Raw genomic sequence first — 21774 nt, forward strand, 5'->3', positions numbered from 1 at the left:
CACTATTGCACTTTTTTAAAAAACAATTATTTTTAAAGGATATATATATATGGGGGTTGATTCAGTTCCATAAAAACAAGTGTTATGTGGGGTGCTCTGAGGCTTCTTATTCTGTCTCTAGATAAAGTTCCAGAAGGACAAGGAACTCATTCCTGTAGATCTTGTGCTGTATCTGCTAGCTCCATAGAGTTACTGTGGATACCTAAGGACATACCAAAACATGCTGGATGCTGGTGACAACTCAGTCAGTCAATTTATATGCTATTATCTCTGGTTGAATGACTGCTGTGACCTCCGACAGATTTGCAGATGAGTATGCAGAGAGGCAGATTTCAGTGCAATTTAGAGATACTTGGGGCCTATCACAGAACAGTTCCAGCTGTTATTAGACAGGTCCTCTGTGACTGACACCACTCACTGATGTTTTGATTGTGTGTTGTGGGCAGGTCACAAGCATTTGGGCAGGTGAAGAACCATAAAATACATCAGTATTTGACTGAGAATGGTAGGATTTGATCCTTCAAAATCCACTCATCATATGCCTTCAAATATGTAAGATTCATCATTTCCTTCTTGCTTTGTTAAACATTTGGGAGTTTCTTAGCCAAAATGAAAACAACCCAGCATGTTAATAACACAGTCTGGGGGAATGCTGTCTGATTTAATTACTGTGCTAAGCACAGCAGTCATTTAAAGTTGTGCAGAACAGGACTCTGATGTGACTGCTTAATAGAAGAAAATATCAACCTGCTGAAGTACAGGAATCCAAGGAGGAAAGAATGGGCTGTGAAGTCCAGCCAAGAAAAGGAATTATAATATACAAATCGAAGTAACAAGAAGATGTGGAAAGAAGGAAGCATGAAAAAGTAGACTCTTAACTAGGATTAGTGTCCACAAATGCAGTATACCCCTAAGGAAAAAATGATAGCTGTCTCCTGGAAAGCTGTAAAAAGAGATTTAAATATAAAAGTCCTGCTAATTATTGTGTCTCTAAAATCTGAGATCTTAGCCAGAGCAAGACTGCTACAAGCACCTTATTAGATTCACAAAGCTCAACAGGAGTGATTACTTCATATTGGATAGTGCTGTCTTCCCAAGGGAACAGGCTTGAGAGAGATGAAGGGAACCCTGCTGTGAATGCTTCCAGACAGACTAAAGAACAGGAGCTTCCACAGAAGCACAGTCTCATTTTCTTTCTCTTTTCATGAGTTGCATGTGTGTGTTACATGCAGTTTTCAGACTGAGGCTGACAACAACCAGCAGAAAATGCTGGGTAATAACAGTTATGGTTTCTCTGACTTCAGATGGGAAATGCACCCTATAGGAACTAAGCTGAGGATATACCAAAACAGATCAAAAATGTTGAAAATAAAACCTCACCTTCTTGTAGTTAAAAGTATTGCAGTCTTGATGCCATTTAGGGCCTGATGGCTGCTGGCAGCTGGGTCCAGTGAGACAAGATAAAAGAATATACAACTCACACCAAACATCTTCTGGTGAAGTATTTAATATATTTTTAAAGTAATATCAATACAGTAGCAAAACACTTTACTGACAAGAACATGAAACTTGCTGTAAATTAGTCTTATTTATATTCATTCAGAGGCTATTAGGGTCAATAAGCCATAACTGAAACCTAGATTCAGATGCTCTTCCTGACATATCAGTACAGGGAAGGGCAGTTTGTAGCATTCTAACAGAATTGAATGGAGAAAACTCAAAGCTCTCAAGCTTTGGGAATGCTCTTTGCATTGTGATTTTGGAGAAGAAGGAAGGGCTTTATTAAGAAATGTAGTGTGGCTTACTTTCACTGATATTTTAAGTTATTTTGACAAGAAATCCAATCCGCATAAACAGTTCAGGGATAAAAAGGTTTAAATCTATAGTTTTGGGGGTTTTACCTTCACGTTATTTCTTTCTGGCAGAATATGCTTGAATTAATATCCTGTGCACCACAGCCATCTATCTAGAGAGAAAAATCTTTGTCCTTGCTAAAGCAATTGGTAACCTCTGCCTTTTTTTTTTTTTCTGAAAAGAATTGCATGGTCTTTGGAAAGAGAAAAAGAATCACTCAGTGTGCACGTTACAGCAACAGGTATGTTAATTTATAAGCAAGTATCTACAGTCTTTCCAGGGTTCTTAAGTGCTTCTTTTCTTTTACTCACAGCATTCAGTACTTTCTTTCTTGGCCCAAGCTCCATCTGAATGCTTTGTAGATCTTCATCAGAACACAGCATCAGGGCATCTAAATCAATTTTTTCCCTCATAAATACTGGAAGAAACTCATCCAGCATCTGTGATGCCAGAAATACCTCAAGGGGTGTGTTCTCTGCTTCTTCATCATCCCAAATGACTTCTTCCTCATGCCAAGGGATATCAGCACCATTTTCAGCATCATCTTCCCTGCCATTCTCGGCATTTTCATGCTGAAAGAGCTCACTGGACATTTTAAAGCTTATACCTTCTTTCTCAGAAGATGCAGTTCCAGGATTTACATCTGCAGCCAAATTCCTTCCAAATACAATCTTGCCGAGACCTGGCCGCTTAAAAATGGAGAGCTGACTGTCACTATCAGAAAAGTTTTTCTCTCCGAGGTCATCCTCCTCTCTCTCATCGAACAAATGCATCACAGTTCTCCTACCTGCACCTTCCTCTTGGTCACTGCTTTGTGTTTTCTGGCTTCTTGTGCTGTCAGCTGTCTTTTTTGTCTTCAGTTTGAGGGTATCTTTCAGATTTTTGGAGAAGGGACTTGCTGTATTTGAAGCAAAGAGACTAGGCAACTTTACTCTGGAGTGGGTCCCTCTGGAAGAATTTACTGTGCCAACCTTTTCTTTCATATAATTCCGGTTCATTTCATGCTGGTGTTTCTCTTGGCGCTTCTCGCATTCCTTGATTTGTTTCTCCACATTCCTCTGGGCCTGCGCTTTGAGTTTGGAGACTTTCTTTGGGTTCAGCATGTTCTGCTCAGTGGCAGCTTTGTCCAGGATTCTGACACATTCGTTGCGATCTCTGTTGGCAGCCACCTCCAGGGGAGTGCGGAGGTCATTGTCCAGAGCAAATATATTGGCACCAAAGTTGATCAAAAAAGAAACACAATGTATGTGACCATTGCAAGCAGCATGGTGGAGAGGTGTGTTCCCCCAGATATCATGTTTGTCCGGATCACCTCTGAGAAAGAAAATAGCATACAGTGAGCTGGACATATGCAAGCATGGCACTGCAGGGGGATTGAACAGACACTAAATGTTTAGCTCAGCTTTGCAATGAGGAGTACAGCCCAATGAAAATGAGTCAGCTTAGCTCCATCCTTTAGAATGGTGCTGCACCTACTTACACGAGCACTGAGTTTGGCTGCATGTGTGGCATAAGCTCTAATTCCTGCCTCTTTGTGAATTAAGCAAGCTTGTTGGGTCTGACTGTGACTGCATATGCAACTCCCCATAACAGAGCCAGGGTATTCCTTTGTGTCATCCCAGGGTCTGGCAGGGCTGCTGGCAGGGCTTGCTTTGCTCTCTGCCAGTCTCACTGCCTCTTGCAACAGGGCAGAAATAAGCAGCCACACGTGTGCAGGCAAGGGGCTGCAGCTCTGACTGCTTTGCTGCTGACAGCTCGAAGTGGGCTCAGGTTTCGACTTACACTCGTTGGAATTAATGATAAAACTGTTACCATAGCTTTTGTGTGGAATATTTTAAAGGCTTTTGGTGATTCTTCCTTTTTGCATATCAAATGCAGGGGCAATATTAGGAGGATTCGTCACTGGCCACAGTGATACATATTTAATGAGCCCATGCAGTAACTTTTTGGTATGTAATAGGTAAATGATTAGGAGCAAAGCCCTCATTACACATTTGTCTCTATTGCTATTAGATTAAGCTCAGATAGATGCCGTTGTTTTCAACTCTTTTGTTCTCCTTAAACTGCTTTTGCTCATGGGGTTTGAAAAGCAGAAGCTCATTTGAAAATAAAATACCACATCTTTTCAATTGAATTTAAAGCCAGTGAAAAGTATTGCTTTCTTTTTAACTCTTGCACTGACTTCACACAGAACTCTGCTGCCTGTGGCTGAGAATTGGCTTGAATCTTTTGATACGTATTTGGCAGGATCAACATTAGCAATGTTCAGAACCATCCTGTGATCAATGACCAAGGCAGCCACAACAGCCCAAAACCTTTAATAACTTCAGACCCAGGGGCCAAATTTACAAGGAGAATCTCTACTCTTGGGAGTTTAAGGATTTCAGTGTCTTGGGAAATTTGTTCTACAGCAGCTGTACTATGAATGAAATGGTACATCCTATCACTAAATCTTCAGACATTGACCTTTGGCTTTGGGTATCTCTGAAGAAAAGCACTAACATATTTGTTGAGGGCCAAATCTGAAAACATCCTTCAGCCTGAAATGCCACAGGCAAGAGAGAGGTCAGGGGTTCCTGCAGAGCTGAGACACAGAGCTGCTCACAGTGAGAAACAATAGCAAATCTGAGTGTGCCAGGCTGTGAGGATGCAGGCATTTCTACAAGGAGGTGGCAGCTGAGGATCAAAGTTTCTCCACTTAGACATATGGAAACCATGTGTATGTATTTCTGCTTTTGCGGTTCTGCCCTGGGGAACTGCCTGACTGTGGCTGAGCATGCCAGATTCCTTAACTCCCACATTAGCAAACAGGCTGCATTATCCTGAGCCTTGGGAGTGCCGGGTCATCCATCCTCCCCCAGGTCCCTTCATAGCTGTTTGTGGTCTCTTTTCCCCCTGGAGCCTGCCAGCCTTTGAGTCTCAAACAAATGACAAACTAGAGTGTCTGTTCCCAGCTCAGTGGGACTCTGGGTAAGCTTTGACATCTACTTTGGGTTCTCATACTCCTCTTTTTCCTGCTTTCCCAAGAAAGAGGCTCACACAAAAGAGAGCAGATCTGCTGCTAGGTCTTGCCTTTGTTCATGTACCTGCAAATCAAGCAGCGAAAACATCTCTTGATACCTGGGAAGATAAACTATTTCAAGATGAAAGGGGCTTACTGTTACTATTGCTACATTTTCCAAGGGCTGAATGTGTTGCAAGCTTCAGAGTCCTAAAATCTGCAACCACCCTAAAGAAAACTGTCCTTTATCTCAGTGCCTTTGTCAGGAAACCTCTTAAAGGAAAGGATAAATTTGTTAAAAATATTTAAAATACTTTCTCACAAGAAAACATTAACTGACTGCAGAACAGATTGAATGTCTTCTAGAATTCAGCTTCTCCCAGGAAAACCAGTGAGACTACAGCCATATCTTTGACAGCCACAGCTTGCTGATTGTGTCAAGAAATCTTGGATTAAAATAGAGGTGAATGCATATGTTTGAAGATTTTGAGGGTGGTACTGTCCCAAAGCTGTCCTCTACCAAGAAAAAGAGTTAGAACTACATTAAGTAACAAATACATAGAAATTCTGATCTTTGTGTCATCCACTGTGACTTCTATCAATTTATATGGTAGAAAACATATTTTTCACTCAAATTTTGAAAAAAAAAATTGTTATTTGTTCCTTAGGTAGTTGTTCTGTCTTCTAGGTGTTCAGGGACAAACCTTTATTGACTCTGGATATTTCCTTGGAGCTGCCTTAATTATATGAGTTGAAAAACTGTCAATCTATTTTTGCTTCTCCTGAGGACACAGCAATAACCATGCAGTCCAAAGGTCTTTTTTATTGTGTTATTACAGCCACACCTGAGCTCAGGGAGCTATAAAGCATATCTATGAAAAACCTATTTTTATTCCATATTTTCAATTCTATGTTTAATAAAAGAAAACTCAGATACATCCCTATAATTATTCAACTTTCCCCTCCAATCTTCTTTAAACTATTGTTATTGAAAATACAGGTCAACTTAATCTTCATCTCAGCCCAGAAAGAATATTTTATTAACTGTATCTCTACACAAGAGCAGATTTTCTTTTATTAGGTCTTATTACAGAATCACAGCTTAAAAGGTAGGCTCCAAGCAAGAGCGTACAGAGGGTGGGGAGGTAATTACCATTTCAATAATACATTTTAAGCATGTAGTACATTTAAATGATACCAAAAAGAAATACTACTATTAGAAAATAAACCTGTAGAAAACCTTCCTTTCCTTTCTTTTTTTTCTTATATACAAGGATCATACCACATCTTCTGAAACAGCATTATACTTTTTAGCATGATGGTAATTGCTAATACTATAAAAAGCAGAGAAATAACAATTTTAGATGTTACTGTCTCAAAACTATCAGTTGTGACTTGCCTCTGGAAAGCATTAAATCTTCACAGGTGTTTACTAACTGCACTTTGTAAGCAAATGGGAGAGATTTTTTGCTAAAAATGTTTAAAACTATGCTTTTCTCTATAGAGCCTGTTTCAAAGATATGTTATCATCAACGATTGTTGGCCAGCTTCTCCTCCATTACAGCAAGGCAAGGTCCCAGGTTCCTGCTCCTACTAACTGCTCCCTGCAGACTCCATATATGAAATGGTCCCGCTGATGCCGATGCGTCTTCACCACCCACCCATACAGACCTGCTTGCAGGTTCTGGGCCTAAACTATTGTGAATGAAGAGAAACAGTTCTTGGCAATGCATTGAAAGAAATGACCAGGATTTTCAGCCTTTTGGGTCTGAGGTCATCAGGACAATAGAAACTTGATGCACTAATTATAGTTTTGAGCCACAAGCTTTAAGCCATGGAGGCTGATTGACTTACCCCCTCCGGCATATGACTTCCAGAGCTTCTAGATACCCATGGTATGCTGCCAGAAGGGTAGGTGTCATCCCATCTTCATCTGAAGTATTGAGGTCTTTCCTAGTGGCTTCTTTCAAGAGGTCCAAATTGCCGTCGGCTGCTGCTTTGTGATATCTGCTTGACATTTTCAGTAACTTCTGGTTTCCCAAAGCAGCTCTGAACGATATTCAGACTGTACAGTCACCCTTCCATTACAGGGATAGTTCATTAATGATTACATGTTGAGACGTTACTGTGAGGATGGAAATGAGGAGGCAAAGTTCATCCTAGCACACAACTCATCTGGACCTCTGCATACGTAATAAGGCAATGGTGAGGTGAATGCTTTCATTTTCTGGAAGGTGGCTCTGCTGTTTACCATTCATTGCATATTTGACTACTTAAAGGTAGAGGGAATTCATTCATCTTCTCTGTGTCTTTGCCTAACTGTTCTGGGAAAACTTCAAAATGACCTTGAACTTCAAAAAAACCTTCAAAACTTCAAAAAGCCTTCAAAAGGCCATGAATGTCAGTACAAGCAGGTTTCACCCTAACTAATAAAGTATCCCTGATTTTTGAAAGGATGAAATGCATAAGCAGTTCCCTTTGCTGGTGAAGTCCTTTGTAACCTATTGTTTACTGGGTTGCTGCATTTGAAAACAAGCCTCTCCCCCACTGAACTGGGCAGTCCGTGAAGCTGTTTCATGTACACAGATTGGTTAGTGGATGGAAACAGACCTGTCAGGACCAGGGTGGTGTTTGGATAAAACCGCCAGCGTGTCCGCAAGTCACAGCTGACAAAACCATAGCTTAGTGTGTGATCCTTTCAACCGCAAAGAGCATTTCATCAGAGGATCTTAAAGCACTTGGCAAACATACATTCATCTAGCAGGTATTGTAATCTGTTTTAGATGCAAAAAATGTGCAGGTTTTCCTCAGGGTAGCACAGGGAATTCAAGAAATGGAAATGTGATGGGTCTGCACTCACTGCCCCAGCCTGCACACTGTGGTCCTTGCCTGAGAACAGATAGGTCCAGTCCCCATCTCACATAACTACTTCTTGCTTTAGAAATTACTTCCCCTGATTTCAGTGGCATTAAGAGCTACCTCTGTGAGTAGAAGTTTATAGAATTAGACCGTAATTCTAATTTTTAGGTTCAAAAGAATTACTAAGAGAAAACCACGTAAAACATCAGTTTTAAAATGGTATCTGAGAAGAAATCAGTAAGAGACTACCTGCTGCTTAATAAAATGCTGCAGGCTATCTGTTATTCTGGTCACATTCACAACAGATGCCAGATAAATGTTACTTTTTTGTCAAGCTGTTTTCTATGACTAACTGAATTAACCTGTACCTTAGAGAATCTACCCTCGCAATTAGCAGTGAGGTTTTGTTGCTTATTATGCCCCTGGTACAGAAGCAGTAGCAATTGCAAACCAACTCATTGCCCGGAGTTGGTGCAATTACTGAATGGAGTGCCACCTCATTTACTTCCCATAATGCCACCCATGTAATACGCCAGAGACCTCTCCAAATGGGCTTTCTCTCTTAATTATTTTCTCAGGGATTGAAGAGCTCTTCAGGAACAAACTTATACCGACATTTTTCTTCCATGAGGACAAGGAGAGTCAGTCAGATCCTGTGACAGGTTTGAAACTTTGAATAAACAAGTCTAGGTAGGACTAAACCAAAGCCCTGGTTTTCCTTCATGTCATGCACAGATGCAGCCATCCCTGGTGATATCCTGCCATCTCAGGGCAGTGAGGAAGGGGTGTGCTTCTCCCAGGCCAACCGCCATCCCTGCATGAGAAGACAATTTTGTCCTCAGTCCTTTTTCAAGTTCCCTGCACTGCCATCAGTACTTTTCTAATCAAAAATACAGTCATTTATTCCATTTTCTATTTAACCAGGCTCAGCACTGAGTTAAATTTACAGCTGCTAGAAAAAAAAAGCTGTTGCAGAATGAAGACGGGTAATACATATATCTATGTATATATATATATTAGATCAGCTGTTTCTTGATGTTATTGAATTTTATTTCCTTTACAGGGTAGTATATGCTTTTTTGCTCTCAAGAGTGTAGAATGATCACCAAGGCAAGTACTGCTTATACCACCAGTGCCTGGTAGAAGAGAGGAGACAGCATTTTTCTTGTATGTTAACATTACACATTGTTAACTATACCCACAAAAGTGAGTTGGTGGCAAAAGAAACCTTTTCATTTTCAAGATTATTGATTTCTACTACAGAAGTACATTAATTTGCTTTTCTGTTAATTAATTCAGCACACAAAGTATTGATCTCAGAGTGATTTTTATCATCTAACATCTGAAAATACTGATTTTAAAAGAAAGTTACTTTCTATGATGCTAAGTGGGAAATTATTGTTCCAAGTTTTAAATAGAGGTAAAGCAAAACCCACGTCAATTGGAGAGAAGCTCTGGGACTTTACAAGCTTTATTATTATTTACGTCACAAAAGTAGGCATCACAAGAAAGAAAGAAAAAAGAAAAGACCAAACAAAATCTCCATCTGTTTCTAAACTCCTGGTATTTGTTAATCTTTGTCCCATCCAAAAACCTCAACTTAAAATGCGTGATTCAACATCAAATGAGCTAAATTTCTCAGCCTGAATGGAGATTTTTCTTCTGAGACTAAAGCTCAAAATTGTGAACTTTTTAAACTCCCTGAGCAGTTAGAATGAAGCTTTTCTTTTTGGGTTTGAAAAGAGCTTCAAAACCATTCCACTTCCAATTGAAATGTCCTACCAGGCTCAGGAGAAACTCTGATGTGATGGTACGTGGTGTTGTAAGCTAATGAATTATTTAACTAGCAGCTTTGATTTGTTATTGGATTTTGCTATGTCTATGATTATTGCTCTATTTTTTTGAGAGCGAAATAAAATATTAGCAGTTAAATAAAATATTACCAGTTAAACAAACTATGTAGATTGAAAGACTACATTAGTTACATTGTTCTAGGTAACTTAGACCCTGGTCTGAACAGCGATGTTGTGCCATCTGTTTTGCATGGGGTGTTATTCAACACATTTCCTCATTGCAACTTTTATGAGCACCAAACGTGGTATGGTAAAGGCCATACAAGGGGAGGCAAGTAAGTGTCTGTTTGCCTAATGAAATCCTTGGAACTAATGGACTTAGAGAAGAATAAAATTAGTCACACAGGGTAATTGCGGCTACACAATTCAGAGATGACATCAACATTTAAACAACAATAAAAGCTTATTTCTTCACTCCTTAGAGAGGCAAAACTGCTGTGCCCAAGGACACTGTTGCTGGATGTCCTCCTGAGCAGCCCAGTTCCCACAGTGAGGTTGAGAGTGACCCATGCCGGTGCTGCCCAAGCCCCATCCTGACGTGATCATTGTTCAGGTGTACCCACACCTGCATCAGGGGGCCCAAAGTCAGCCCTCGCAGTCTACCTACACATGTCATTTCAGGAGCAAAGCCCTAAGCAATAGGGAAAGATACGTAAAATTGAAAGGCAATAAAGCCAACTACCAAAGCCCTGTATCTCCTCACCCACACACCTCGACACCCAGCCATGCTGAGCACATAGAAGCACACTGGGGAGCTTCTGTAGGCTAGAAGCAGTGACATTATCTGTTGTATCATAGTGATGTTTGCAACAAATGTTTTTCCTGGGAGTGCTCCAAAGTAGAAGTCCTGACCTGGCATTCGGGCTCTTTGCATTGCTAAAGCCTTTTTCTTGGTTTTGGGTCTTTTTTTCCCATGATATCATCAGCAGTGCTACAAACAGTCCCAAGGAAAGCTGTGTTGACCTCATTGGTGTCTCAAATACTGTCCTTCTGCTAGTGTGTGAGGGACAGGGACAGCCAAAACCCATGGGAAAATGCATCTATGCTGAAGTGATCTGTGCTCTCTGGAGACAGTATGCAACACCCTGCTGCTTGAGGGTGTTCAGCACTGCTGTAGGGCAATGCCTTTTTTCCAAAAGTTAGAAAATCAAACAAGTAAAGGAGCAAAACAGAATTGGAAGAGAAGACCTTGCAGGTTTTTTCAGCAGAAAAAAAAAAAGCCATGGAGATAGTTTTGTGTTTCAGGGCATGAATTAGCTGTTTACCTGTAACTTGGGCCATAGTTATTGTTACAGGTTCAACAGCTCAGACAGGGGGAATGGCCACGCTTTCTCTGTAGCTTAAGATGCAAATTCGGATGTGTTAAGTGAAGCAACAACTAATTATTTTAGCACATCTTGATGAATTACGTCCTACAAACCTATATACTCAGATTGATATTAGGAGCTGCCAACACTTATTGCAGGACAAACCCAGTTGTGGTGACTGTGGCAGTAGCGTTGCTCTAACTGTTGTCTGACCCAACATTACCTTTCAGCTACACAGGTCACAACCTGTTATGAAGCATTTGGGACTTGGCAAAACCCTGAGTTAACTCTAGCACGTGAGGAGAGGCTGTCCTTCTGCAGATGGACCATGAATTGCCACTCTGCTCAGGCCCCCACAGATGTTCCCTGTGCTAGCAGCATCACTCTGGTGTCATGCAAGATTGAGCTTTTACCGGCCCAGAATCAGCCAAACTCCAGGAACATGAGTCAAAGCTCCTTGGGATTTGTAGCTTTTCCATCAACTTAATGAAGCTGGGAATCAGGGACAGAGAAATTATGAATAAGTTTAACTTTACATCAGATTTGATTGTCTGAAAGTACCTAATTTGTAAAATTTTTTAAAGGATAAATACTTGAAACAATTTTTTTCCCCTACTGTGTTATTTAAACTCAAGCTAAATAATCATAGATACTTAATACAGTAAACTTGTGTATGGCTTCAGGTTTTGTTTCATTAGTTTTCTGTATAATCACTGCTTTTGAAAAAAATGAATCTCATTATAAAAAAAGAGAGAGAAAAAAGGTACATGATGTATGTTTGTGAATTCAGGAGTCTCTGAGAAGTTAATTTCTTATCAAAGGTTAGCCACATGCTAATCCTATTGATGGCAAAAGCAGAAGTGCAATTTCTTTTTGTGCTACTAATATCAGGTGTTATTTACTGTGGTGTGGTTATGGATCTGAGCTAATGCCTGCCTATTGCTATGACTGGCATCATGCACACTTGGTAGCCCCACTCACATAATAGCTTTAACTCTGCATTTGCCATGTTGTGACAAGGGTAAGTGTTAAAGAGATGCTTCTAAAGAATGTAAATTTTAAAATTACTTACACTTAGTGATCTGCTCTGCCTGTATGGATCACATTGCTTTGCTACACAGTGCACTGATGGCAATCACACACTTTGCAACTACCTGCCTCATGCTGTTGTCCCATCCATGTTCCCAGCACTTTGGTACCTACCAGCAGCTGACAGATAAGCTCTCTCTCACAACTCTAAGTCTTTAAGAGAATTGAAGCTACTGTCACTTGGGCTGGGAAACTCTAAAATCTGCTCTAGGCACAGGTCTATAACTGTAAAAAGAAATATAAATGGATATATTTTACATTAATACATGGTACATTAATACAAAATTTGTTATTCCCTGAAGCCCAGTTTAACATCCTATTCCTAAACTACCATGCATACTACTCATTTTCCTCTTCTCCTGTGATATATCTTTTTGCTTTCTCACATCTCAAGAATTTGATTATGTTTAAAAATATGAGTCTTTGGGTTTTTTACAAGTCTGTCTGAAATCAAAAGCATTGGGAAAAGTGAAAGATAACATAAATCTGAGATTTTTTCTTTCCAGGCCTCTTCCCTACAGCTTTGAACAATGACAGTCCAACTAAAGCCTCCAGAGATCTCCCAGTTTAAAGATCTGATCTAGGACTTCTGTTCCTTAACTTGCCACTCATGTTTTCCTTCTAATTACGTCTATATGAGCATTGCAATTTGTCCATATAGGGGAACAAAATATTCTCAGTTATGTTCAAATCTACAAGTGGAATTGTTTTAAATGATCAGAAAATCAGAGTGGCACAGAATTCTCCTTTTTAAAAAACAACTGCCAAAAGAATGTGCATTTCTCTATACAACATCTGACAAGGGAATAAAGGGAGTACACTATCAGAGCAAGAAAAAAATTCCTTCAAAATAGAAGGAAACAGCAAACAACCACCCACGCCATAGACTTCATATCACCTGCAGGTTTTCTGCTAGTCCTCCTCTTCACAGCTAGAAGGCTGGCTGTCAACAAGAGGCAGGTGCAAGCTCTCTGTCCCCTGGGCAGCAGAAAGCCTGCACCTGTGTGGAGCCTGAACCAGGTCCTATATAATCCTCCCTGGGCAGCCAAAAAGTAAGCTTGTGGTAGCAGTGAGAAGATGGGATTTTTGGTGAAGCAGCAGTGCTTGAGCACCTCAAGGATGTGGTGAGTGGGGTTTGAGGTGGGATGGGGAGCTGTGTCTTTGCTGCTCTCTTATTTGGTCCTCTTTTGTTTTCAGGTTGCTGCTCCTGTTGGGTTTTTTGCTGCCCTTAGCCCTTTGTGCTGGTGGCTCAGGGGATCAGGACCTTTTGGGTAATAAGGCCTCTCTGGGTTGGTAGTGGTGTGGATGTGGGCTTTGTTTGCTTGGAGCTGCTTCCCCCTCTGCCTTGGTGTGGAAGGCAGCTCTGAAGGGGAGCTGGCTACCTGGAGGACTCACAGGGTGTGTGCCTCCAGGAGGGTGATGGTGGAGTTGATGGTGGTCTTCCCTCTGCAGAGAGTGTGATGTGCCATAGGGATGGGATGGAAGTTGAGTTTTCCAGAGAACTTGGCAACTACTCCTGGCATGTCAGTGTTGTTGGTATGTATTGTTGGTGCCTTGCCCTGGCCCTCTCTGCTGTAGCCTGAAAGCAAGTGTCTGTAGGGCTAATCTTCTATGTTCTCCCTAGATGTGAGTGGTGAAGAGATAGTATCCTGTAACCACACTGTGGATTATGAGAGTCTGTTGCTCAGTGTCCTGTTTGTCAACTGCACTAGCCTGGAGGTAAATGGGTCTTTGTTCTGGGAAGCTGCTGTGATGGTGTGTGGGATTCTTTTTTCCTGGCCAGAACTGGATTTAACAGGGTTTCTAGTTCTAACTTTCTTTGAGAGTGGAAATAATTATGCTTCTGATAACTTAAAGCTCTTCTATAAGAGCAGTTCATACTAGAAGTAGAAAAATATTACCAGAATACTTGTTCTTTCAGCTGTGGATTAAACCCCTCAGACATTGCCATAAGTATTGTGTTTTCCTGTAAAGGAATTGAGCTACTTTAAAGGATATCTTGTAGGGAGATGGACCAGGTTCAAGACTTCCACTCTATTTACACATATGCATATTGATAGAGCAATTAACCACATACTCTGTCTCAACAGCTATGAGTAGTAATAAGTGGGAGGCCAACCTAAACTAGTCTCAGAACCAGAGGCTTTACTGGTATCTGTTGCTTTTAGGCATTTGACATACCACAAGACTCTTGGTTTTGGTATTTATTCACTTGCTTCTTGAACAGCTGACCCTGGCACTACAACCTGCTAGTCCTTGGAGCTTTCTTCTTGGCTCCTGCAGTTCTGTTGGTACCTTCTACTCCTCAACACAACCTTCTGACCCTATGCTTTCGTAGAGAACTCATCCTCTTCCATAGGGCTTTTGAAATAACAATTCATCTTCTCCTTGCATGGTACAAACACCTAACTAACTTCAGAGTTGTTTTTGGTCTCGATGGTTTTTTAGTTGTCATGTTGTGGGGAGTACTGCTGCCTCTTTCTAGTTAATGTCTCTTGTCTATAGCATGGTCAGCACCAGCTAAGATTAAGGCTGATGGTGAATGACACAGTGGGAGAGGAGAAGAATGTAACCTACAGTACTCACTGCGGTAGTGTTCGTGAAGATGAAATCGTTAACCCTTTCTTTGCTGGTGCAACAAACTGTACAAAAGACTTCATGGCAGTAAGTAGAGGAATGGGAGTGCTATAGATCCTGCTTAGAGGCTTGCAATGCAGGATGACTGTCTCCTGTAACTGTGTGGTTGGGATCTGGGGAAAGCTCCAGCCAGCTTCAGGGAGGTCTGGCTGCATGTCTGTCTTGGCATGACCACCAGCTCTCTAAAGAGCTAGTTTGCAAATGGTCATTAATGATGCACATGGTCTGGCTCCAGCCCTATTGCAGGGGAAACTGGGATGCTGGTGCTAAATGTCTGCCTTGGAAAACTATAGAGATTTCTCTTATAAAGTTGTAGTGTTGTGAGCACTGTCTGTCCCTGTGGTCTAACCCTTGTGTTGTGTTTCAGGTTACTCTCTCAAGACTCATTCCAAGCTTTGGTGATGAGCATATGGTATGTGCCTTCTGTCCTGCAAAGGGAGGGTGGGGGAGTGCCTGGGTTTTGGACCTAAACTGAGCCTGATGTCTCCAAGCTAGAGTAGTTAGCTCTGGGGTGCTTGCATGCTGCTGGGAAGCCTAATTCCATGCTATCAATATAGGAAACCTGAATATAAAACTTTTCGGGTGGCAGCCCTGCAGGGTGAAGAACTGTGTGATGTCTTGCTGCTTCTATGTGGTTGTGCCTTCCCTTCCTTAGTAAGGATCTCCTCTTTTGCAGGTTCCAGCAGCTCCAATGACCTGGACTCTCTCCATTGATGATGGAACCAGAACACATCAGCTGAGCCTTGAGCAAGCCATGCAGCAAGGCTATAACTTTCTAGTTGATGGCCACAACCTGACTGTTCAGGTGGTCTTTACTGCCACGGGAGTGGTCTCCTACAAGGTAGGTGAACAAAGAGCTAGTACTAAGGAGACAGTGCTGCTTTAATGGAGGCTGGGTACCACCCTCCTGCAGACCTATGGAAAGCACTTGCAGGTCATGGCCAGAGCTGATGTCAAGCTGATGCACTGCTGCACTTAGCTGGTGTGTGAGAAGCTGTTTGTCTTTGTATAGCTCTCATCTAACTGCCTAGCCCTATAAAATGGGGAGCACAGCATGTACCTTGAACAGCCTAGCTGATGGGCATCTACATAAGCAGAATTTTAGCTACAGTCTTGTCTTGTGAACATATGACTGGCAGTCTCATGAGCAGATGCTTTTTGGAAGTGTGTTGATGAGATGAAACTGCTGTTGCAAATATGAATATCAGCAGTCCTGAACCAGATGTACTATATGGCCCTGCAGGGTTGATCTTGTGATGAATCATGAGCTTAGGCAGTCTCTAATAGAGCTCTGTCTTATTTGTCAGCACAATGATAAGGTGCTCTACACTGTGGCACTCAAGTTCACGTATGGCCCTCCTGAACATAGACTGTCTGTGGAGTCAACAATGCTTTGTGCACCAGGTAATGCATGGAGAAAGTCAGAACCTGGCCTTCTGCTCTGAGGGAATTGGTGTTACATTTAACAAACATGTTGTTGCAGGTCCAGCAATCTGTAATGCAACACACATGACCATTGCCATCCCAGCTTTTCCAGGGACCCTTATGGCTGTGGGTGTAGAGGACAAGACCATCCCCATGGATCAGCTTCAGGAAAATGGGATAGCTCTGGACACAAAGAGAGGGGTTATGCTGCATATTAGCAGGGGAGTCCTGAATTCCAGGGTAAGTTCTTATCCTCAGTCACAGGAGTGGGTGTGACCACAACTCCTTGGTGCTTACTGAGAACCAGAGCATGGTAGTTTTGACCTTGACTAAGCACCTGTCAAGTCATCCATGTGCCTGGCTGAGGGAAGCTGTGATTAAGATGAATGCAGAATGACTTTAATAACCATCACTCAAAGGTAACCTGGGCTTCATGAAGCCTCTTGGCAAAAACAGCTGGAGGTGAAAATACTCCTCTTGGAGTGGGTTGGTATTTGGTGTGCCTGGAGCAATGCAAATTAACAAACTAGCTGAGTGTGAAGAGCATCATGGCCTCGGGGCAAGTGAAACAGCTCTAACACAGGCATGTATTAAAATGAGCTCTTGTAGTTACACTCCAGGAGAGTAACTCTTGTTTTTCAGGTACGTGGGGAGAGCTGCTCAGGACTTCAGTCCTACATGTCCTCTTTGAAACTGGCTTTTCAATTCCATGGGGAGACTGTGACAATGGTGATGCATCCAGAGTGCCCCTGTGACCAGCACACACCCGTAGGTAAGTGACTGACTTCTGCAATGCCCATGTGCTACTCAGATGGTGATCCTTCAGCATGGCTTGTCCTTGAACTAGCCCTTCACAAGAAATTGTATCTCTAGCTGGAACGCAACAGCTCTTGGCAGACTGAGCTGTCCCTGACTGGCATGACAACTTACATGAACCTCTGTTGCAGCTGCTGTGTGCACCCAGGATGGGTACATGGATTTTGAAATCCTTGCTGACAGTACTACACCACTGCTAGACTTGGATACCCTTAGGCTCAGAGATCCTGCATGCCGGCCAGCCTTTAAGTCTTCTTTGAATGACAGGGTTTGGTTTCATGTCCCACTGAATGGATGTGGGACCAGGTATTGGGTAAGTGTGTAGCCAGGATTGATAGGGAGGGCTTCATGAATTGGGAATGCCCTCACTAATGCTGTTGTTTCTCCACAGTTTGATGGGGAGAAGATTGTTTATGAGAATGAGGTGAGAGCATTATGGGCAGACTTTCCACTGCGCAGGATCTCAAGAGACAGTGAACTCAGGTGTGTCTGGAAACCTCTTTAGGTAATACATTCATACGTAGGATATCAAGAACTAAGTAAGACTTACCTGCTCCTTCCTTGTTACAGGCTAACAGTTCTGTGCTCCTTCAGCAATGGTGATGCCTCCCTCACTATAAGGGTAGACAGCCTTCCTCCTCTGGCTTCTTCAGTGAACCAAGGTCCCCTCTCCTTAGTTCTTCTAAGCTATCCAGGTAAAGCTGACTCTGGGCTCAGGTGGCTGGGAAGCAACTGGAGCTTGTGGGGGGAAGGATTTATGAGTGAACTGTTCTGGCTCATGGGCTTCCAATGACCTAATGTGTTTTCTTCCCTTCCATCCATGCTCCTTGAGGCAGATGCTTTACAGTTTGTTCTAGAGTCACAGATTTAGCTGGTGGACCAGCTACTGCTGAATAGCTCAAGAGATTCTTCAGGACTCTGTCTTTGCATACTGACTTATCTAATAGGGCTTTTGTTCTTGCAGAGGGCTCGTACAGGCAGCCGTACCGTGATGATCAGTACCCAATAGTAAGGTACCTACGGCAGCCCATCTTTCTGGAAGTTCAGGTCCTGAACCGCAATGATCCCAACCTCCATCTGGTATTGGATGACTGTTGGGCAACAGCTTCACAAGATCCAAGCTCACTTCCCCAGTGGAGTATTGTTGTTGATGGGTGAGTGCCCTGCCACAGACAGGGAAGCACTTTTGCCAGTAGGTGGGAGGATTCACTAATTCTCCCCTGCCTTAGACACAGAGCCCCAAGTACAAGGGCTTCACTTGAGGTGCTCTTCCAGGTACTGCCCTGGTATATTGGAACTTGTAGGAAGGTGGCAGCGCCTCTACCTTGAACTGTAGCCTGCTGCTTAAACAAAAACCCCCCAAAGCACAACCCAAACCTTCTCTACCCTGTTGTTCTGATTTGCTTCATACCTATTGGCAGGTGTGAGTATGACCTGGACAGCTACAGGACTGTGTTTCATCCTGTGGGGCATGGTGTCAGCTATGCTAACTATCGCCAAAGGCTGGAAGTGAAGACTTTTGCCTTTGTGTCTGGTGACAAAGCCCTCCCTGGCCTAGTAGGTGATATGCTCATTCTACTTAGAGCAGTAAGTAGGAGCAGTTATTGTCTCAAAATGAATGGATCTCTCATTCTGTGTCCTAGGTATACTTCCATTGCAGTGGTCTGCTCTGTGACCGTTTTCAACCAGACTCCCTTTTGTGTATGACAAGATGCCCTAAGCCATCTAGAAGCAAGAGAGGTAATATCTAAGCAGATGTTAGGTTGTACTGATCCAAGATAACCCACAGGGTTCACCTTTACTATGTTACTATTGTAGAGAGTGGGATGCCAGGTGTGAACTCTGCAGTGGTGAGTTTGCAGGGTCCTGTTCTCCTTGTGCCAGAAGGATGGTCTGCAACCCAAGGTACTAAGCCAGCATGGTGCTAATGTATGTTGCTTAGGTTTAGTGAGAAGTGATCTCCACAAACTATCTTTCTACTTGTTTTGTAGGGAGTGCTCTCTTGAGCAAGGAGGCAATGGCTGGCATTACAATGACTGCTGTTGGTATTCTCTCTCTGGTGGCCACAATGCTACTGTTTTTGGCTTTTCTTAAATGCCTAAAGAGAAGAGCATCCATGGTAAATGTGGTATGTTAATGTATTTTTTACAAATAAACCTGGTGTAGAAATGTGTCTGCAAAAGTCTTCTCTGAGTTGTGGAGTTGTTCCTTGAATGCTGTACAGTAATTAGACTGGACAAAGATGGATGTCTTGCTAGGCAGTGGCACTGCTCTCAATGTTTTTGGTCAGAGTGCTCTGGCTGAAACTAGAACTGAAGCTTTTAAAAGCTCAACCTTTTTGGGTAAGACTCAAGTGACATTGTCAGCTTCCACTATACTGGATGGTTTCTTCATTTCTGTAGTTCACATTACAGGGTGACTGACAGGGTACTAAACTTCTTCTAATACTGGAACTGATTTCTTACTACAAGATCCATGGAGTTCTGCCCTTTCCTAGGATTGTAGAAGAAGATTTAACAGAAAAAAAAAATATTAGTTTAAAGCAAAGTAGTGGTCCTTGACTGCGCAGTTAACTTGTGTTTAGACCTAATGTTGGTAACTCGGCATCATCTAGAGTTACAGCAGTAACCAAATATTCAATATAAACCTACTATTTTGGCTGGGGCTATATAGAAAGAAGCAGTGTTTTGACACCTACTCTGCAGAATTAAAGCCCAGCTGTGAACTGTACTTCATGCTAGTCACCTAGATTACCAAAACTCTGGATTCAATCTTGGGTGAACATAAGGCTTTAATAGGGACAAATGGTAGCTCCTCAGTGAATGTTTTGTGGCACTTAAGTACACTGGGATGCATGTTCCAGGTAAGTAGCTTCACTCTAATTGCTAAAGATCAGTCTGCGTAGCAGTTCTCAATGCCACATTACTCTTCAAGGTAAAAGTAAAGTCAGACATAATTTTACTTGGTTCTGGCTTGTCATAATCAAGTCTCTGCACTGCAAGGGTGAGGAGTGCCATGTGTAGGCTTTAGCCTGTAACCAGCCTTAAGCTTACTGCTAATGAAGGTGGAAATGAATCAACTGGCTATAAAAAACCAAGTCTCTTGGTCTTCAAAAGACTTGGCAAGATAGCTGCCACATTAACGAGTGGTGTCAGTTTGTCAAGGTTTCTGGATTTAAAAACTGCACATATGCATGGCTCTGCTTTTCAGCTTAAAACATGTTCAGAAAGTGCCCTCTGTCACAGGCTGATGTGCTCCATCCCGCAGAGGTTTGGAGACCTTTAGTTGCCTGAAGCTTGAGCTCAGTTTCAATGTACAAAATGAACTTCCCCATAATGGAAACTTGAGGGCAACACTGAGGTGGTTACAGAGGACTTGGCTGATAGAGATGGGGACTAGGCTGTGTTATCTGTATAGCTTTAGGTATGCTGTTTCCAACAATAGCAAAACACTTGGCAGCAGTGTTTTATTTGTTTTCATGTCTCACTGCTACAGGCAGGGAGGACTAAATGTGATGGAATAAGCTGTCCTAGAATAATTTAATTTTAATGTACTTGTATTTCTAGGACTAGAAAGTGACCATGTAAAAGTAGTCCCTTAATCTGCTTTTGTGCCTTCAAATGGATTTCAGTGCTCTAGCTCTGTGTTCCTGTGGAGCTGAAGACTGTAATATAGCTTCTAAGTTCACTGGCTGATTTTTAACTACACTTGAGTCAAAGATCACAAGCTTCTTGAGGCTGAATGAAGCTCAGCAGTGGTATGTTAAATCCCTGGCTGTTCAGCTGTGGTCTGGGGCTGCCCTTCTGTACCCCTGGATTTAAAAGCACTGTTTCCCTTTGCTCTGGCACCAGTGTGCTGCTGTTGAGCACAACTGCCCTTCCTACTGGCTGTGCTTCCCTTTCATTAGGCTGCTGTGACTTCAACCCAGTTATCTGTTAGCCAGCCAACAGCCCCCCTGTGGGCACCTGAAGGAGATAGACCTGTAACTAGGGATAGCCCGGTCCAGTCCTCTCATACTGAACATCAGCTGCAGGATTTCTAGTCATCTTGCTAACCAGTAGGTGCTTGGCATCTAGGGGTCTCTAACTGGGTACTAAGCTCTTGAAAGAAATTATCTCATGCTATGAATGTGCCAGCTGATTGCTACCTTCCCTTCTGTAGTATAAGCAGTAGTTTCTGTTTGGCCATCCTGACCTCTAGGTCTGGTCCTTGTTTTCAGATACACTGCTGTTAGTAATGTATCTTGGAAGGTTTTTTTATGCCTTATGGCTTGTTCTATTCCCTGTAGACTGATTAGTGGTTTACTTTGGAGATTCTAGCAGTTGATAACAAAACCAAGAACTACTCTGGAGTAGAAAAATCTCACCCCCACCAGAACAGATTTTGTGTTTTGCTGTCACTTAAACAGCTTAGAAATTAGGTATCTGTATAGTAACTGTCTAGATAGCAGACAAAGTTTTCCCAACTGGCCTGGTTAAAGGAAGCAAGAAAAGTTGCTAATATCAGGCAGGAGGCATGGACAACCACAAACCATGGATAAAATATAAAGAGTAAATTTGTTCTTGTTACTTTGACCCAGGGGCTCTCTGCAGCAGCACCCAGGAAAAGGCATGCAAGTGGGGATGCAGGCATTGTGCAGCTTGATCTTTGCTGGCCAGAAAGAAAAGTTGTTGAATGTGCTGCTGTTCCCTGTATATGTCAGATTTTCATAGGTGTAGTTTTCTACTGTGCTCTAATCCTTTTCACAGTAGGCTGGGAGTCTCGAGGATGTTTGATAAGCTGCCTCTGAGTCTCTTGCAGGTGTATGTTATCTAAATGCAGACATTCTACCCATCAAGTGCACAAAGCTAAATAATTAGTATATGTTTAACACCCCTGGTGCAAGTCACTTGAGCCTGCTTACAGTCCTCCTTGCCAATCTTCCGTTGTATTC

General features: G+C 42.3%; 2 protein-coding genes across 4 annotated transcripts; one reads left to right on the plus strand and one right to left on the minus strand.

The window, feature by feature from the left end:
• Window positions 1-1509: 1509 nt before the first annotated feature.
• ANKS4B (ankyrin repeat and sterile alpha motif domain containing 4B) lies at window positions 1510-7052 on the minus strand. Its single transcript, XM_074886128.1, has 2 exons — window positions 6710-7052; window positions 1510-3168 (listed from the first exon to the last, which is right to left on the minus strand). The coding sequence occupies exons 1-2, from the start codon at window positions 6871-6873 to the stop codon at window positions 2106-2108; spliced, it is 1227 nt and encodes a 408-aa protein (XP_074742229.1). The 5' UTR covers window positions 6874-7052; the 3' UTR covers window positions 1510-2105.
• A 390-nt stretch (window positions 7053-7442) lies between these two features.
• ZP2 (zona pellucida glycoprotein 2) lies at window positions 7443-19026 on the plus strand. 3 transcript variants are annotated; one of them, XM_074885758.1, is made up of 20 exons: window positions 7443-7619; window positions 8293-8920; window positions 12470-13087; window positions 13161-13234; window positions 13416-13499; window positions 13588-13682; window positions 14469-14627; window positions 14968-15012; window positions 15277-15441; window positions 15908-16004; window positions 16084-16265; window positions 16668-16797; window positions 16973-17154; window positions 17233-17324; window positions 17412-17536; window positions 17806-17995; window positions 18263-18398; window positions 18485-18581; window positions 18660-18746; window positions 18833-19026. In XM_074885758.1, the coding sequence occupies exons 3-20, from the start codon at window positions 13041-13043 to the stop codon at window positions 18976-18978; spliced, it is 2133 nt and encodes a 710-aa protein (XP_074741859.1). In that variant the 5' UTR covers window positions 7443-7619; window positions 8293-8920; window positions 12470-13040; the 3' UTR covers window positions 18979-19026. The 3 variants fall into 3 exon arrangements, 2 of the variants coding, with proteins under 2 accessions (XP_074741859.1, XP_074741857.1); XM_074885756.1 differs by lacking the exon at window positions 7443-7619 and having other exon boundaries at window positions 8156-8920; XR_012631109.1 differs by lacking the exons at window positions 7443-7619; window positions 18833-19026 and having other exon boundaries at window positions 8156-8920; window positions 18263-18402; window positions 18660-18744.
• The last annotated feature ends 2748 nt before the right edge of the window (window positions 19027-21774 follow it).

The sequence above is a fragment of the Strix uralensis genome, chromosome 16 (genome assembly GCF_047716275.1).
Source record: "Strix uralensis isolate ZFMK-TIS-50842 chromosome 16, bStrUra1, whole genome shotgun sequence".
Taxonomy (NCBI): domain Eukaryota; kingdom Metazoa; phylum Chordata; class Aves; order Strigiformes; family Strigidae; genus Strix; species Strix uralensis.

What these genes read in the sequence shown, in the direction of transcription:
- ZP2 (XM_074885758.1), top strand. Translation starts at nt 13,041, where the DNA reads ATGGGATTTTTGGTGAAGCAGCAGTGCTTGAGCACCTCAAGGATGTG. An exon ending in GATGTGGGACCAGGTATTGG is followed by an intron (nt 17,155 to 17,232) that starts GTAAGTGTGTAG and finishes GTTTCTCCACAG; the next exon opens with TTTGATGGGGAGAAGATTGT. An exon ending in ACAAAGCCCTCCCTGGCCTA is followed by an intron (nt 18,399 to 18,484) that starts GTAGGTGATATG and finishes TCTGTGTCCTAG; the next exon opens with GTATACTTCCATTGCAGTGG.
- ANKS4B (XM_074886128.1), bottom strand. Translation starts at nt 6,873, where the DNA reads ATGTCAAGCAGATATCACAAAGCAGCAGCCGACGGCAATTTGGACCTC. An exon ending in GAAGTCATATGCCGGAGGGG is followed by an intron (nt 3,169 to 6,709) that starts GTAAGTCAATCA and finishes TTTCTTTCTCAG; the next exon opens with AGGTGATCCGGACAAACATG.